The sequence below is a fragment of the Doryrhamphus excisus genome, chromosome 10 (genome assembly GCF_030265055.1).
Source record: "Doryrhamphus excisus isolate RoL2022-K1 chromosome 10, RoL_Dexc_1.0, whole genome shotgun sequence".
Taxonomy (NCBI): domain Eukaryota; kingdom Metazoa; phylum Chordata; class Actinopteri; order Syngnathiformes; family Syngnathidae; genus Doryrhamphus; species Doryrhamphus excisus.
The window spans coordinates 4,237,896-4,256,386 of record NC_080475.1 but is presented as its reverse complement, the minus strand read 5'-3'; the positions used below and the strand labels follow the sequence as shown (position 1 = coordinate 4,256,386).

At 36.9% G+C, this 18,491-nt stretch overlaps 3 protein-coding genes across 10 annotated transcripts; 1 reads left to right on the top strand and 2 right to left on the bottom strand.

The window, feature by feature from the left end:
• Positions 1-227: 227 nt before the first annotated feature.
• On the top strand, positions 228-3,441 carry LOC131137067 (hairy/enhancer-of-split related with YRPW motif protein 1-like). The gene is made up of 5 exons (XM_058084590.1): positions 228-801; positions 880-952; positions 1,035-1,118; positions 1,309-1,390; positions 2,479-3,441. The coding sequence occupies exons 1-5, from the start codon at positions 716-718 to the stop codon at positions 3,030-3,032; spliced, it is 879 nt and encodes a 292-aa protein (XP_057940573.1). The 5' UTR covers positions 228-715; the 3' UTR covers positions 3,033-3,441.
• Positions 3,442-5,737: 2,296 nt separating this feature from the next.
• stmn2a (stathmin 2a) lies at positions 5,738-11,585 on the bottom strand. The gene is made up of 5 exons (XM_058085529.1): positions 11,416-11,585; positions 7,636-7,731; positions 7,380-7,552; positions 7,109-7,300; positions 5,738-6,194 (listed from the first exon to the last, which is right to left on the bottom strand). The coding sequence occupies exons 1-5, from the start codon at positions 11,432-11,434 to the stop codon at positions 6,135-6,137; spliced, it is 540 nt and encodes a 179-aa protein (XP_057941512.1). The 5' UTR covers positions 11,435-11,585; the 3' UTR covers positions 5,738-6,134.
• Positions 11,586-12,540: 955 nt separating this feature from the next.
• upp1 (uridine phosphorylase 1) lies at positions 12,541-17,397 on the bottom strand. Of its 8 annotated transcripts, none has more exons than XM_058085525.1 (8): positions 17,380-17,397; positions 16,271-16,327; positions 15,326-15,437; positions 14,559-14,717; positions 14,360-14,474; positions 13,022-13,231; positions 12,804-12,950; positions 12,541-12,727 (listed from the first exon to the last, which is right to left on the bottom strand). In XM_058085525.1, exons 2-8 carry the CDS (start codon positions 16,300-16,302, stop codon positions 12,588-12,590), a joined length of 915 nt encoding a protein of 304 aa, XP_057941508.1. In that variant the 5' UTR covers positions 16,303-16,327; positions 17,380-17,397; the 3' UTR covers positions 12,541-12,587. The 8 variants fall into 8 exon arrangements, with proteins under 8 accessions (XP_057941508.1, XP_057941507.1, XP_057941506.1 ...); XM_058085524.1 differs by lacking the exon at positions 17,380-17,397 and adding an exon at positions 16,434-16,527; XM_058085523.1 differs by lacking the exon at positions 17,380-17,397 and adding an exon at positions 16,434-16,505 and having other exon boundaries at positions 16,271-16,357.
• Between the last annotated feature and the right edge of the window lie 1,094 nt (positions 17,398-18,491).

Below are 18,491 nucleotides of genomic sequence, written 5' to 3'. Positions count from 1 at the left end.
TATATTTATATTTATATTTATATTTATATTTATATTTATATTTATATTTATATTTATATTTATATTTATATTTATATTTATATTTATATTTATATTTATATTTATATTTATATTTATATTTATATTTATATTTATATATTTATTATTTATTTATATATATTTATATATTTTTTTATATATCTAACCCTAACCCTATTTATTAAAAATGTATAATAATATATAAATATAAATGTATATATTAATTATATATTATATTTGTTATACATTTTTAAAATGAATTTATTCATTTTATCAGTGACAAAGCGCATTATTATTATGATTTATTTTAATTTTTGCCCCTTTTTTCTGTTTTAATTTTCTTAATTAATTGTATTTTTAGAATGTGCATTAGCAAACCTGGGCCCCCGGGCCGCACTTTGGACACCCTTCCTCGAGAAAACCTTTTTTTTAATCTTACTAAAGTACAATTAAATAATTTAAGTACATTTCAATATGATCCTAAAAAAACTGTGAGAAGTAAATAAAGATATTACAACAAAAACAGAAGATATGCTAACTAAAAAAAAAAACTACACTGACGTCACTCCTACTCAAACGTGACAATCCTAAGCCCCGCCCACCTCTCGAGTGAGACCCCGCCCCCCGCGGAGTGCATGAAGCGACGTCCCTGCTGAGAGCTGCCGCCAGTGCTAAGCAGGTTGCTGTGCGACAAAACATGAAGAGAAGCCACACTTACAGCTCGTCCGACAGCGACCTGGATGACAACATTGAAGTGGAGAAAGACAGCGGGGACGAAAATGGGTTTGTTCGCCATTTTCCTTCTTTTTTATTACTTATTATTGTGATTATTTTTAATTGAACGTCGTCATTGTGCTCCAGTCCAGCTGACTGTCACGGCTCCGCGTCACCTCCGACTACAACTCAGGTTCAAGCCAGAAAACGACGCAGAGGAGTGAGTGCTTCTTCCGGCTACTTTTACTACTTCCCTTCAACTTAATTGGACTAAATCCTTTTTTTTTTATTATTGATTGTAGATTATCGAGAAAAGGAGACGTGACCGCATCAATAACAGTTTATCTGAGCTGAGAAGACTGGTGCCAAGTGCTTTTGAGAAACAGGTAACACCGCAACGAGCTTCATGAACGCATCACCATATGCCTCACGTGATTTGTTTGTGTCATTTAAGCTCACAACCTGAGTTAAATACCAACATTTAATACAGCAGACATGTATTAAAATGTTTTTTTTTTAATCTGCACTCATTGAAAACGGACTAATTACTAACTTTTCAATTGCTTGACTGTTCAGGGATCAGCCAAATTGGAAAAAGCAGAAATCCTGCAAATGACAGTGGACCATTTAAAGATGCTGCATGCATCCGGAGGCAAAGGTAAGATACATTTTCATATCATATAATAAGGTACAATATGATATATCATTAAAGATGACATAATTGGGCATTATATAATAATAGGCCAGGGTTGTCCAAACACTGAAAATGAAAGAATGGTTCTTCTTCTTCTTCTGCTTACATTTTGAAAAATTAAAAACAATAAGCTTTGGACACCCCTGTAACAGGCTATGATATGATCATGATATGAAGTTATATGGTATGATAAGGTATGATATGATAGGTATGATTTTATTATGGTATGATATAGTATGATACAACACATTTTAATACAGCATGATATTGCTAGGATATAACATGGTATGCTATGTTATGATATGTCATGTATAGTATGATAGGGTATGATATGCTTTGCTATGGTATTATAATATGATAGAAAATTGTATGATAAAAGTGTATGATATGCTGATATGTTATAGTACATGAGAGAATATGATATTTTATGGTATGATAGGGTATGATATGCTGTGTTATGGTATGATTATAGGAAAGAATATGAAGTATGATATGCTATTTTATGGTGTATATAATTGTAAATAGGTAAGGTATGATATGCTAGGATATGTATGACATTATAGGACCTGGTATGATATGGTATATGTTATAGATAGGACAAAGTATGGTATGTGATAGCATGATAGGGTATGATATGCTTTGTTATGGTACAATATGAGGATGCTATGTTAAACTCAGTATGTTATGATATGATAGGAAACAGTGTGATATGTTGTAGTATACTAAGTTATGATGTGATATGGTAGGACACAGTATATAGTATGATATGCTTTGTTATGCTACAATATGATAGGGAATAAGATGCTATGTTATACTATAGTATGTTATGATATGATAGGAAACAGTGTGATATGTTGTATGGTATGATGTGATATGGTAGGACACAGTATGTGTTATGATAGGGTATGATATGCTGTTATGCTACAATATGATATTAAAGAAGATGCTATGTTATACTATAGTATGTTATATGATAGTTATATGTTGTATGATATGATATGATATGGACACGGTATGATATGCGTGTAACTTTGTGCCCGTGTCGCCATCAGGTTATTTTGAGGCTCAGGCCCTGGCGAAGGATTACCGCAGCCTGGGTTTCAGGGAGTGTTTGGCCGAGACGGCTCGCTTCCTGAGCATCATGGAGGGCCGGGACAGCACGGACCCCCTCCGCGTACGCCTCGTGTCCCACCTGAGCAACTTCGCCTCTCAGAGGGAGGTGCAGGCCGGACTGGAACACTTAGCCTGGGGCTCCGCCTACGGTGCCGCCCCCGCTCCGCTCCCCCATCACCTCCTCCTACAACCCCCGCAAGGCAGGACACCCGCGTCCAGAGGAAACAGTCGACCATCTTCGACGTCCTCTTCCGCCGCCTTAGAGGTCTCGGCGACGTCCAGGCTAATGCCCCCCACGGAGTGTCTCAGGGTGCCTCCCAACGTGCCAAAGGTGTCGCCGCCCTTACTGTCGTCCCTCTCCTCGCTCTCAGCCTTCCCGCTCTCCTTCGGTGCTTTCCCATTCGTCTCCCCGGCGACACTCGGCACAATCACCCCCCCTCCCACTTTACCCAAGCCGTACAGGCCTTGGGGCACAGAGATTGGGGCCTTCTGAAGACGACAACTGGACTGAGGGCGACAGCTGAGCTGTGGGCCCACCGGCGCTCGAGCGTCTGTTATCATAGCGAGAACCCACACAGGTGAACTGGCCTCATTTGATTGCATAGAAACAACGCCATGTGTAGAAGAAGAACTCTGGATGATTGTATTTTATTCATGATAAAAATATGATTTAGCAAACATAACATGCACTCTTCTTGTTTGAGGACACATTTAGCGGTGAGATTGTCAAGGATGTATTTAATATAGCGTGACGGAAATGAGCCAAGCCTACTTTTGGAAACTAACTTCCTGACAATGCCACACTTTTTTTTGTATTTGTAATATTTTTCTATCAATAAATCACATTGGAAAATGTACAAAATTGAAAAAATGCACACATTGGAGCATATCCATAAAAGCTAATAAGAAACTAATCAAGGGTTTCATTTTTATGGGCTTGAACAGTGATTCCTTCACTGCGTGCCAGGTAAGTAACCAAATCCAAAGTGTATTGTTACCCTGCTGAAAAGACAGGAAATCATTAAGCGCACACAGGAAATCCTTTACAATGTTGCCCTGACCTCACCGCCTTGGGTTGGTCCAAAGCGGAGACAATAGTGTGAACAGGATGCGGACAATGGAGGAAAGGCGCTCACAAGTAATGGCGACATACGGCAGGAGGCAGCTGCGACCGTTAAATCACCGCTCCGCCGCCATCACGGTGATATTTCTTGGACCGTTTTATTGTGGAGCCACCGGTGTCACACTTTTATGGAACTTTTGTGACTTTTTTGTGACATTCATCACAATCACCACGTTTCCATTCAGGAAGAGGATTTAGCTTTTTCAAGGTCTTTAATTCATACAAATTTGTATTAATATTAATTTTTGTAACAAATAATTAAAATGTGATTGGATGGCGACCATATATATATATAATATATATAATAATAATTCCCTGACAGCCCATCTGAGGGCTATAGAGAATTACAAATTAGCTTTTTTGTTGTTGTTTGAATGTGTTCTGCGCTTTTACATTAAATTTTATTAAAGCATATACTAAATTGGCGCTTTATAGGATTTATACTCTTACATTTTTTATTTTATTTTACTTTAATTCATTTTATGCTTTTTGTGCATTATTTTTTTATTTTTTTAAAATTAATAAAGAGGTATCGACGGCCCACCTGGTGATCTATGGCCACCCCCACAGCTGGGGGGGGGACATTTTGACAGTGGTGCAGAACAGTAGTTCAGCTTAACCGCTGTTTCCGCTTGGACGCATTTCACTGCAACACAAAACTTTCCAGTGCCTATTTTGTGGCGGAGCTGTCAATAAAACCGCGTGTGAGTACATTTTCCATGATTACTTTCTCAATTTGTTCACTTTTGACTTAAATTTTAAAGCATGATTCAGAACATATATCTGTTAATATTAGCAGCTCCCTGTAACAGCACGAATTAACTAGCGTGTTGCTCCTCATCCACTTCCGTATTTTATTATACACTGCACGAGTTTGGCCGCCATGATGGTAAGCAGAATCCTGTCCTCCGCACACTGCTCAGCTAGAAAATAAGATTGTCTAATACAGGTGTTCTTAACCTTTTTTAACCCACATTTGTCAGTGCAGAGTGGCCCATTAAATATTAACACGTTATAGATTTAATTGTTCTTATTTGTTTTCAATAATAAATCAAATACACTCTCAGTTTAACAAGCTAACAAGCTAAAACCTGAATAAAGTTTAATGAATAATGACCATAATAATGATCATCACAAAGATTTTTATTAATTTTATATTAACTTTTGCTAATAATTCATGGAACAAATCAAGCAGGAAAAAATGTTAAGTCAGGCTTATTAATTAAAAAAATAATAAAAATCAATAAATCAATAAAAACCGTTCTTGATGAAGTTCACTTACGTAAAAATGTAGTCTTTTAAGGGGACTGGCACCATTTTAGTCTTAATGTTTTCGTTTTAAAAACGTCTCCATTCCTAGGTGTAGTTAAATGTCCTCTTCTGATCTTCTGTGAGCTTGTTAAACAACTGACACAACTGGCACATTACCGCCACCATCTGGCCAGAAGCTGCACTGCAACTGAGCGCCTCATGGATAACATACAGTAGCATAGCAGCTAGCTTACCTGTGCTGTCTTCAGTTGACAACGTTTTATCATTTCCGCAACGTCTTTCCAATATAGATGTTCTCATTTGAGATGTATCTTTCATCACATGATTGAGTTGGTAAAGTCCTGAAGCTTTTGTTTTTTAAGGGTCAAGGGTTAACTGTATTTATTTTATATTGCACTGATTAGCATCATCTGATTAGCACGCCAACGTCATCCTCTTGAACGTTTGAACTCATGGGAAGTTAAAGGCGTCATAAATGAAGTGAATGCTTTTACTGCTCTCTAGCGGTGGAGTAGAGAATTGTCTTTTCAACGCAACATCTACTCTATGGATAATGACGTTAATAGTGTGTCATTATTAGCATTATATCGACTCTATGACACTAGCACAGAAAGTCATGTGATGCCATGTCACGTTCACAGAACCCCAAATGTTTATTCATTAAGCAAAGCTTTCACAGATAAATTTATGAAGGGGGGGGTTGACACAATGTACATTAAAAAAAGAGACTGAATGTATATTTTAATATAGAAATAGAGGTTGAAGATATTCCTAATCCTATAAGAAATAAAGCGCCAGTCACATTCATAGCAGGTTTGTTTGTATTGTATACATTCCAAAGCGTGCATGATGACAATACAGGTGTTGGTCTGTATATTAGGTACGCGTGACATAAAACATCATCAGCATCAGGAATACATTGCAAACGTCGTCTACATCCAACTTACAGTGAAGAAACCATAAATCATATTTACAAAATAAGATCCCTCTGTAAAATCAAGAAATCCGAACTAATACTGACGGATAGGGGATAATTGATTGACAGGTGAGTGTTGTGTGATTGGTGGTGAGGTCCTCCACCTCTCGGGGTTTCCAGGTTTGCGTGTCTGTAGAGGGCTCTTGAGAGCAGGGTGGGTAGCGAATGGATGAAGGGGAACTGGGTGAGGATGGATGGATCCGTGCGTCCGTCCGTGCGTCCCCTCAGGGTGTCAGCTCGTCCCGCAGCTCTTTGTTCCTACGCACCAACGCTGCGTGTCTCTCCTGGTGAGAAATGACATGTTTTATATGGCAAATATAAAATATAGAAATATGATATTGATAATATTCCTATTATTATATTTGTTGTTTTCTGCTTTTATCTCAAGAAATAAAAACTATGTGCACATATAAATATTACAATCGCATCATAGTTTTTCATGCAGTAATTCTATTTATTTATTAATATTTATTTATTTATATTATTTATTTAAGATATACAGTATATAAGTGGTTGGTGTCTTAGCATGATATATATTTCCAATATATTTTTATATTTTCTAGTATATTACAATTTTTTATATTATATAAAAAAATATATTATATTACAATTTTTATATTATTATTTTATATTATATTTTTTAAATATCTTTTTTTATATTTTTATTAATTATATATTTTATATTATATTACTATTTTTTATTTATTAGTATTTTTTCATTTATTAGTATTTTTTATATTATATTTTCTTATATTATTATTTTTACAATAAAGACTTGTGAGTGGTTGGTGGCCACCATTTTTTAAAAACTAGACGTTTTCATAAAATTTGAATTTTATTGCTAATAAATTTTATATTTAGTATGACTAATATATGGTATTAGTCATACTATACATACTAGTATACTGGGTATGAAATATTATATATATATATACTCTGTAATATTATTATTTTACATAAATAAATGTAGTTACTACTGTTTTCTAATGAAATTATATTTAATATTATATTATTCCTGTAATAGTAAATAGTATAACACTAAAAAAAATTAAAATAATAAAAAAAAAAATAAAATAAAAATGTATTTAATTAATTAATTATTTTAAAAAATTATTAAAATAAAAAACTTTTTTTCTTTTCTTGTGTGTTCCATCATTTTGACCCCCCAGCAGTGCGGTGCCTTGCAGGCGTCCATCACCTTCTCCTGTAGACGCTCCAGCATGGCGGCCAAATGGGCGTCTCGGTTCTCCTTGATCTGCTCCATCTTCATCTGGAGCTTCTCCTCGGCCATCCTGCTGAAGTTGTTGTTCTCCTCCAGGGCCTTGAACAGCACGTCCCTCTCGTGCTCTCGCTTTTCCGCCAAAGCCCTCAGCACTTGAGTTTCTTGGTACTAAAAATAAAAAAACAAAAGAAGAAGAAAAATAAATTGTGATTGTTTGTTGTCTTTTTGAGATGGATGATGAAGTCACCTTTCTCCGCTCTTCGGCCGCCTCCAGTTTCTTCTCGATGTCATCCAAGGAGATGTCTCTCTTGGGAGAAGATGCCAGGCTGTGGATGACTTCTGATACTGGAGACAGGGGCTTGAGGATCACCTCGAAGGCCTGCCCGGAGGCCCGCTTGTTGATTGGCTTCACTTCCATGTCTGTCAATGATGAGTACGTATTAACTGTATACTACTACTACTAATACTACTAATACTAATACTAGAAGTGATTCTTTTCTTACCTTCAAACTCGCGTGCAAGCTTGTTGCGCGTCTCCGGATGAAAGCAGGAGCAGATGAGCGAGAGGACGGAAAGCTCCTTCATCTTCTCCTTGTACGCTGCAGGAGGAACATCAACACAATACCAGGTGAGTCACTTTGTGTGATTCATCACCAGCAACTGTAAACAGCGCCTCTTTGCTGATGTCGACAACTTCAGCGTACGCTAAAACGTCCTCAAAATGGCCCCTTGTTGAATAATTCATCCAAAGAGGCTCTTTGGTTTCGACGGCTATCATTTGGCTTGAAGTGATGCTACGCTATGAGAAGGAATACGCTCACAGTCTAATGCTAATATTACAAAAATATTCAAGAAAATTTTTTTTTTTTTATTTCATATGAAAAAAACGCAGACCTCCGACAAACAGCATAGCTCCCCCATGCATGTTTTGATTTCGCCCATAAATATTAGCACGACATTTATTCCATATTTAAATTCCTTGATCATGAAAACATACAATGAAAACTTTTAAATGACATAAAGAATGCTAACAATGCTAATATGCTAACACATAGTATAATAGCAAGTGTTTGTTTTTGTGTCTGGCTCTGAAAATGTTAGTAGAATTGTTAGCATGCTAACATGCTAAGTGTCTGCTTAAGTTCATATTCATAAAAATCGTAAAAAATGCTTGTATGCTCATGTTAATGTGTTGTAAACATGCTAACGTTAATATGTTAACATCTAGCATAATAGTGTCCACCTATGAAAATGCTACTAGCATGCTAACACCTAGCATAAAAGTGTCTACCCATGAAAACGTCTAAAAATGCAACTATGCTAATATTAACATACCAACGCTAGCATGCCAACACCTAGCATGATAGTGGTGTTTATATATGTCTACCAATAAATGTTATGTTAGCTTGTTAACACGTAACACGTAAAGAATGCTAACAATGCTAATATGCTAACACATAGTATAATAGCAAGTGTTTGTTTTTGTGTCTGGCTCTGAAAATGTTAGTATAATTGTTAGCATGCTAACATGCTAAGTGTCAGCTTAAGTTCATATTCATAAAAATCGCAAAAAAGGCTTGTATGCTCACGTTAATGTTTTGTAAACATGCTAACGTTAGCATGCTAACATTATGCTAACATCTAGCATAATAGTGTCCACCTATGAAAATGCTACTAGCATGCTAACACCTAGCATAAAAGTGTCTACCCATGAAAACGTCTAAAAATGCAACTATGCTAACATTAACATACCAACGCTAGCATGCTATTGGTGGCTATGCACCTAGCATGATATTGGTGTTTATATATGTCTACCAATAAAAATAGCAAAAATGCTACTATGTTATGTTAGCTTGTTAACACGTAACACGTAAAGAATGCTAACAATGCTAATATGCTAACATAGTATCATAGCAAGTGCTTGTTTTTGTGTCTGGCTCTGAAAATGTTAGTATAATTGTTAGCATGCTAACATGCTAAGTGTCTGCTTAAGTTTACATTCCTAAAAATCGCAAAAAATGCTTGTATGCTTATGTTAGTATGTTTTGTAAACATGCTAACAACTAGCATAAAGGTGTGCATGTATGTCTACCCATGAAAATGGCTAAAAATGCTACTATGCTAATATTAACATTCCAACACTAGCATGCCAACAACTAGCATGATAGTGGTGTTTATATATGTCTATCAATAAAAATAGCAAACATAGACTCATACGTTAGCACAAAAATAATACATATACAAATTTAATTAAATATACATATTTTTAATTAATAACAGGCCATCTTCAATCACAAAACAGCATGATTTATGAATTCATTGATTTTTTTGAAAAGCGTAATAGAGTGAAGCCAAGTGCAAAGTCAGTGGAGTACCACTAAATGGAGCCTGTGTACCACCAGTGGTACCTGCACCGCAGTTTGAGAACAGTAATATACACACCAGGTATTGCCGGGGCAGAATATAGCGGCTCAATTTCCTGTCACGGTGGATAAGGACGACGGGCGCGTGTGTAAAGTGACTTCATTTCCTGCTGACTTATCAGCTATTTCCTGCATCATGTGACCACAATAATATGATGCGCCACTCTGTCCTCACTCCTGTCACATATAGACGATCTTTGGCTTCCAAACAGAATAGCGCTCCTGTCGTGTATAGAGGATCTCTGGCTGATGCATTGGCAGTCCTTAAAAATCGATGAGTGCCTCTGTCACTTATAGAGGATCTTTAACTTGCTGCATTTTCGCATAGATTCTTTGATAAAGATGAGTGCTCCTGACACATCTAGAGGATCTTTGGGAGTAGTCCTCCTGTCATATAATGGATCTTTGGATACCAAATTTTGTAGTATAGCTTCTTCAAAAGCAATGAGTGCCTCTGTCACTTATAGAGGATCTTTAACTTGCTGCATTTTCGCATAGATTATTTGATACAGATGAGCGCTCCTGACATATCTAGAGGATCTTTGGGAGTGTCCTCCTGTCATATAATGGATCTTTGGATACCAAATTTTGTAGTAGCTTCTTCAAAAGTGATGAGCGCCTCTGTCACTTATAGAGGATCTTTAACTTGCTGCATTTTCGCATAGATTCTTTGATACAGATGAGCGCTCCTGACACATCTAGAGGATCTTTGGGAGTAGTCCTCCTGTCATATAATGGATCTTTGGATACCAAATTTTGTAGTATAGCTTTTTTCAAAACAGATGAGTGACTCTGTCACTTATAAAGGATCTTTGACCCAATTATTTGCAGTAGCTCCGTCTAAACTGAGGAGAGATCCTGTCACGTTTCGAGGATCTGCGACCTGCAACAGACGCGTTTTTCTGTCCTTTATAGAGGATCTTTGACTACAGTTTTTGCCAACTGGCCATCCAGACATTTCAGGTATCTACTTATGTGAGCAATGGTCTCAGCTTGATGACGAATTTCTGGCTCTGCTACTGAACCCAACAAAGAGGTCCTGTTATACAAAGGATCTTTGAGTCATATTAATACAGTGCTTTGCTAGCCATTTGATAAAGCCTTATATCCCTGGCCCTTCGCAGTATGGCACAATGGAACAATTCTAATCCAATTGCTGTAACTGTCCTTGAGCAAGGCACCTAAGCCATAACACACCAAAAATTATGACCCGAAAAGCCTAAAATCATCCTTTGTAAAGACAAAATGAGACTATGAGACGTAGTATTAGGACACAATTGTTGTTGTCGCCACTGACAACAGTTTCTAATATTTTAGTTGACTAAATTAATGGCTTTAATGAAGTAATTAAGTAATTCCCATTCAAAATGTGTATTTCACAGGGATAATAAAAACGTTGTTGAGCTCTAGTGTAGCCTAGCAGTGAGAGGGGTGGAAAAAAAAGTGATGACGCCCACTAGGCCTCAATGATGGTGGGCAGCATCAGCATCTTGGGTGGGGTCCGTCTGCATTATGCTGCATATCTGGTGCCCGTGGACCCCGAATCGCAAGTGGGTCAATAAAAGTGGCTACATTATGAAATGTCTTACACGAAATACGACGGCATTGAAATTGGTAGAAATATTTGTCAAAATGGAGGACATAAACCGGAAGCTATATCGCTTTCAGTGTATACATAATTAATACGAATATCACAATATCTTAAACACGTGATATATAAAGTGATTTTTAATCATATTAAGCATAATCACAGTTAGCCTGACGACACGCACGCGGGCGGATACAAACAGGAAAACCATCAATCAAACGCTAATCATTACACTTCCTTATTTTCGGTGTGAAAGGTAACAAAATGCTTACCGGTCGCTGTTTTAGCCATGTTTGTTTAAGTAGTTAGTGTATTTCTCCGGAGAGGAGGATGTCTGCTCTGCTCAGGTGGAAGAAGATGCTGCTAAGGCACTGAGTCAGCGGACAGGGGCGGATGGGAAGGTAGGGAGGGAGGAAGGAAGCTAGGAGGCGAGCGGACACGCGCCTCCTCTGTTCTTTGACGCATGCGCGATTGAACAGCGGATAAGGTAACACGAGTTAACTTAAACGCAGGAGTGTCGAAAGTGCGGCCGGGTAGCACGTGCTAAAAATACGAACAGGAAAACAGTAAAACAAAAAAATGGGGAAAGTTATAAACAAATGTATATTGGGAGGAAAAATAACATTTTAGTAGATGAAGTTGGAATATTAAAAATGTTTTTTTTTAGACTTTTTAAAGTTAAAGTTCTATGTTGCAAAAATAAAAACAAAATATTATGGGAATAAGTTCATAATTTTCCAAGAAGAGTTGCAAAATTATATTTTAAAAAAATACACAAAAATTACTAATATTATAAGAATAATATCAAAATATTAAGACAAAAATTATAACCAGGAAAAAATAATTTTATGAGAATAAACTGATATTATTATGAGGAAAGAACAATGTCAGTTTGGTAGCATAGAGCTGAAAAAAAATTATGGAAGTGAATTTATAAAAGGCTGCATTTTGCCTAGCCGGCGAAAGCTAACTAGCTAACTGGAATTATGCCCAGTTTCTGGTCTTTGGACTTCAAATGTGAATTTTTACTACACTGACATTTTGTTAAAAACAATGCGGTTAGTTTGGAGCTCATTTTCCTGCCTCAAATTTTGTCTTGTCCTCCACACACTCTTTTTTTTTATGAGTTGTGGACACACAATAACACACGTAGAAAGCTTTCTAGAGCTTCCAGAATCTGCACCTATTCCAGCTGGATTTCCTGGTTTAATTTATTCCACTGGTCGCAGTCCGTGCTAACAGGTGAACAAAGCAGGTCTACAGCTTGTATTTGGGAACGCCCATATAAGGAAGTCAGGCTCATTGTGACATCACAGGGAGCCTAAACAAACTCCACCCCCAATTTTCAGTCTTTTAAAACACAATTATTACATTTATTATTAACGTCAAGAATAGAATAGAATGAAAGCGAATGCTTTATTATGATGCTACATTAGCTATGGAGTTATTTGGCTTTCAGCTGCTTCTTGATGTAGCGGGCTACCAGGATCTGAGGGCGTTGCTGGTAGTCGTGGAGAACCTCACGGGAGCTCGTCAGCTGATCTCCCTTCAGACGATCCAGTAATGTCGTGCAAACCACAGCCGCTTTAATGGTAGAAACCCAAGAAAGATTATTTTTGTTAAAACGCAGCAATGAAATGTTTCTGATGTTCTTTCTCACCTCGTAGGCCGCTCAGTTTGCACATGGCAGCAAAAACGGTGGACTCCATTTCGATATTGCAGATACCCGCATCCCTAGCTTTAGCCAGGTATTCTTGTTTGTCCTTCTCGGTGTACAAGCAGAAAGCCCCGTCTAAACGGCCCTGACCTGAGTGACACCACAAAAAATCCTCGTAAGACACAATCAACACAACAATACGGACACGAGTCCAAGCAGACCTTCATAAAAGTCCAGCGTGCACATGGTGTTTCCGATGACCGTCTCAAACTGGCCCAGCTCCTTGCTGCACTCCAGCAACTCTTCCGCCAGGAAGCAGTCCAGATCAGTATCACGCACAACCGTCTTCCCCAGGATCAGCTGCTCGAATTTGGGCAGGAATGTTGCATCTACGGACTGTCTGGTGATAACGACGGTCCCGGGCTTCAGGCCTAAAACCCAATGAGGCTTTAAATAGAAGGCACGGTCATTGCTTCAATCTACCGCTTATCCTAACAAGTGTGGGCATGTCTTTGGGCGAGAGGCGGGGGGGTTACACCCTGGACTGGTGGCCAGCCAATCACAGGGCACATATAGACAAACAACCATTCACACTCACATTCATACCTATGGACAATTTAGAGTCACCAATTAACCTAGAGAACCCAGAGATGGCCGAGGGTGGAATTGAACTTGGGTCTCCTAGCTGTGAGGCCTGCGTGCTAACCACTCGGCTAGCTAGCTAATTAATTTTTTAAGTCACCTTATTTTTTTCGCCACACAAAACCTGTTTATGTTATTCTAGATATATTTTTTCACATTGTCAGAGCCCTCCAGACATGAAATAACACCCCTATAGTCACCTTGACATTTCTATGACTCAATTAGCCGAACAATTTGGAGTCGCCAATTAACCTAGAGAACCCAGAGATGGCCGAGGGTGGAATTGAACTTGGGTCTCTTAGCTGTGAGGCCTGCGCGCTAACCACTCGGCTAGCAAGCTAATTAATTTTTTAAGTCACCTTATTTTTTCCCCACATAAAACCTGTTTATGTTACTCTAGATTAATTTTTTTCACATTGTCAGAGCTCTCCAGATATGAAATAACACCCCTATAGTCACCTTGACATTTCTATGACTTAATATAGTCGGATAATTTGGAGTCGCCAATTAACCTAGCATGTTTTTGGAATGTGGGAAAACATGCAAACTTCACACAGAGATGCCCGAGTGGGGGAATTGAACCCTAGCCGTGTAGCCTGCGCCCCAACCACTCGTCCACCGTGCGAAAAATGTGCTTATATATATATGCATTTCATTTTTTTAAGGTAATTTAGCGACTCCAAATTGTCCATAGGTATGAATGTGAGTGTGGTCCCAGACAGCTGGGATAGGCTCCAGCATGCCCGCAACACCTAAGCGGTATAGAAAATGTATGGATGAATTATACTGATGACATTTGTAGACCGAGAGTCCCCTCTTGTGGTGAAACTAACAAACTGCGTTTCCTCAGTTGAGTGATGGTCATTTGTCTCCAATTGGTTGGTAACAAAAAGAATATGAAATAATTCTAACCTTACCTATTCCACCTGATGTCCCAATGCGTATTATTGTAACATCCTGGCAACGTGCGTGATGGAGGAGTTTAATCAGCTCATGTAACATGATTGACATGGACGGGATGCCGATTCCATGCTGCAAAACACACAAAAAAAAACACTTTTTATTCATGTTTTGTTTATAGTTTTGAGTGCGCCGTGCAGGTTAGCTTCTACTTACGCTGACAGAGAGTACAGGCCCAACTTTGTACATGGCATAGCGATCTGTTCCGGCACAGATATTGGGGTACTTTGATTGGGGATCTTCCATGCCAAGCTCTACGGCTATGTACTCGATGAACTCTTTCATTCGGCATGCACTGCCCCCGACGCACACAAACTGCAGGTAACACACACACACACACAAAAGATGACCACCGTATGCATGTTTTTTCCATATGTGAATACCAGAGGTGTCATTAGGCCTATTATAGGGGGAGTTCAGTCCCCCTAAATAATAAAAATAAAAACATATATTAAAAAATTATAAAAAAATAATCCCCCCTAAATAATGTATTTTTTTATTTTTTATTTTTTATTTTTTTACAAAAAAATTCAGACAAATTTCATATAATAGGGCAAAAGCAGGCTAATAAGCAAGCCAATAAGTAGGCTAATACAAGCCTAATATAGTAGTAATAATAAAAAAGAATAATGATGATAGTAATAATAATACACTAATTAATATTATAATAATGATTATTATATAATTGATCACTGTCCACTTGCAGAGCTTGAGCAGCGGTTTTGCAGTATAGATTGTGTGTACTTGTGTACATTTAATGGTGGCCTAAAACAATTGAGTATTTCTACTAAATCTGTGCAAAAGTGGGAAAGTTATATCCCGGTTCTTGTTCCTTATTTGTTTTTTGGATTTTTTTTTTATGTCCACCCCCCCGGTCCTCAGAACCTAGTGACGCCCCTGGTGAATACTTTGCAAAATCTTACTCTGGTGTCACCAAACAGAGCGGGAAGGTTGTGTGTTCCTTTGCCCAGGTTGAAGTGGTACAGGAAGTCATCTTTCATCCTCTGGAGGTAAGGATTGTGTACAAGAACGGGGCTTGGAGAAATGGAAAAAAAGTTACTTAGCAGCTTTTAAAAAATACATTACAATAGAATTTTAGCTCTGCTTCTTCCTTCTCCTTTTCAGACACCTGCACTGCTATGTAAACGCGCTAAACCATTACCGTTACCCATACAGTTCAATGAAGTAACACTCAAACTAGCAAGGCTGGCATTTGAACGTTTTCCATTATAGAGAAAGTGCAAAGTCAAGGTAATACAAAGTAATATACAAGGTAATACAAAGCAAAATATTTACAATAGTTGTACATGTGTACAGGGGTGTCATATTTAACTATTTGTTACATTTTCCCGCTCTTTCTACTACTGTTTTTTATGCTCTATGAAGCTCAAACCTATTTATTATAATAATAATAATAACATATTCAGTTTTATAGCATTTTTCAAGGCACCCAAAGCGCTTCACGATGAAGTGAAGCCATTATTCATTCACTCCGGTGTGGCCTTGATGACTGTATTCACAGCTTTTCTTCCTGTCACTCTCACATAACAGCTGGGGGGGTGTTAGCCAGTTAGCATACAAAATAATGTAATCAAAGACCTCTCATGTCTTTTTTGTTGGTTAATTGTTACTGACAAAGTACATTTTTGAGTTTTTAAAAAGGGGTCATAATCTTATATTTGTGACATTATAGTTGTAATAATTAAGAATAATAAATAATGTTAATAATAAATAAGAATATGATGTTAATTAAAAACTAAAGTCCAAATAAATACTTAATATTCAAATACATTTCGGTAGGAAACCATTGTTCTTAAATAAAATATAATATTATTATAACATTGTTTTACTTTTGGGTGTCGTCTGACCTGTTCGTTGCCTTGATCCTCACTGAATCCATCTTCTGTTTTGGAAAAATGAACTCTCTGACCAGAACAACAAAAACAAATAACAACCTAAAATTAAATATTAATCAAGTTAATAACGAAAAGCTATACCAAAGGGTGACTAGTTAGCTAAAGCGATAAATACCTCCTTTTTCAAAGGTTACAAAACAAAGCAGTGGACCGAGTGGCTTTTTTCCCCATTCAAACAAACGTAACTTGAATGCACCGTGAACCCGGATGTTCAACTCCGAAAGTCAGCGAAAGTTCGCTAACCCTTGACCTTCCCAAGATGGCGTCCCCCTTCGCGTAAAATAAGTTAGGAGTAAAAACAATTCATATGAAAGACAGACTTGAGTGAGATGTTTTTTATTTATATTTTTTAATTCCAAATGTTATTCTTTATACTTCTTCTATCTTTTCGTTCATGTTCTGTGGGACTGTAGTTTTAATTTACGTGTGGTGTACGTGTTTTATAAAGCTTCGTAGGTTCCCGGAAGTGCTGTTAGAAAAAGGGCATAAATTAGTATTGTGTTTTTTTGCCTTTTTAAAAAAATCATACTTTATTATTGTATTTTATTTAAAACTATTCACTCTGCGTGCTGTGCTGCAATTTCCAATATTGTCTCGTATACTGCATTTGTTGTTGCCGCAATTGCAACCTTAATTTCCCTAAGTGCACATCCCTATGAATCCATAATTTCATAAATAATTGATCTAATACAAACAACCAGAAATTACGCTGTCATTTCCTTCATCAACGCTGAGTGATCAATTTATGCCAATAAAGTAAGTTAATGTCAACATTACATACAAAACTGAACCAATCCAATAATAAAATAGTATAATAATAATAATAGTACTTCAAAACTCCTTTCATTTGTGTTATTTTCTACCCAACTGATTCTCAAATTGTGGTACAAGTAAAACAGGATTTAAAACAACAATCAGAGAAATATTAAATAACAACAGAACTGAATATACCAAATTCAGTATTAATAAAATAAAAATATAAAAAAATATTTTTTCCAATATAAAAATGAGAAGTACAATACTCTCATCAAAGCAAGTAATGAATCAGTAAATGTACTTACGCTGGACAACTGTAGCCTGTTGCGTTGAGGATAAAATGACAGGCACGTCAACTGAAATGCCCTTATAAGTTCAACAGAAAGGAAAAAATTATAATGCAGGAAAACTTGATTTAAAAAAAAAAGTGTCTACACCCTTTGAGCAAACTGTCTAGATCTGCCACCAAATAGAGTTTGACCCAAAACAAACATTGGAGAGTAAGACAAAATTGGAGCGAAAGAATCAAACTCACCTCCTCTTTGCTGATATGCGTGCAATTGCAGATGTCTTCCAGCTCTTTGAGCACTATGTCAACACTCGATCCACAAACATTTGTTGTTCCCTGATATGTTTATTAGGCAAAGAGACAACTCTCTAATGCTTCAAGACCAGATGATGTGTTAAATAGAGCTCCAAAATGTCCATCCATTCATTCATTTTCCTCCGCTTGGAACTTTCATGATCTTAGAATTGAAACGAATCAGTCGTCAGAGGAACTCAGAGAGCAAGCTAGCTAGTTAAAGAAAGATCAACAATGATTAAACTATCAGACATGCTAAATGTGCTCATTTAAGCCCTCGAGCTAGCAAAGAACCTCTGCGCTATAGTTTGTATTTATTTTAAAATATATATATATTGAAGTTATTAAAGTTATTTCTTGAATTCAATAGTCTCTGATAATGGCTAAAAAATAAGCTAAAATGGAAGCTAAAAAGGAAGCATGGAATTCAAGAAATAACTCCTAGCAAAACAGGAAGGTGGTGTCTGTGTTGATTTCGCCGGTTAGCATGTTGGGAAGGCCTGGTTTAAAACTCCATTTGGGCATCTCTGTGTGTGTGTTTTCATGTTTGCAGTTTTAAATAGTAGTTAATAATATCACTTATTTATTTTTAACACTGTTACTCCCAACTTAAAAACCCATCGGCCTTTGAATGTTTTTTTAAATACTGTAGCATACATTTTTAATAGTTTTAATAATTAATTAATAATTATTAATATTAATTATTTTATTATTTATAATTATTTATTATAAATTATTGGTATTAATTATTTTTTAATTAATTATTTAATTAATTTACACGTTACTTTACATTATTTTAAATTACTGTAATTCAAGCACAAAAAGCTGAGGATC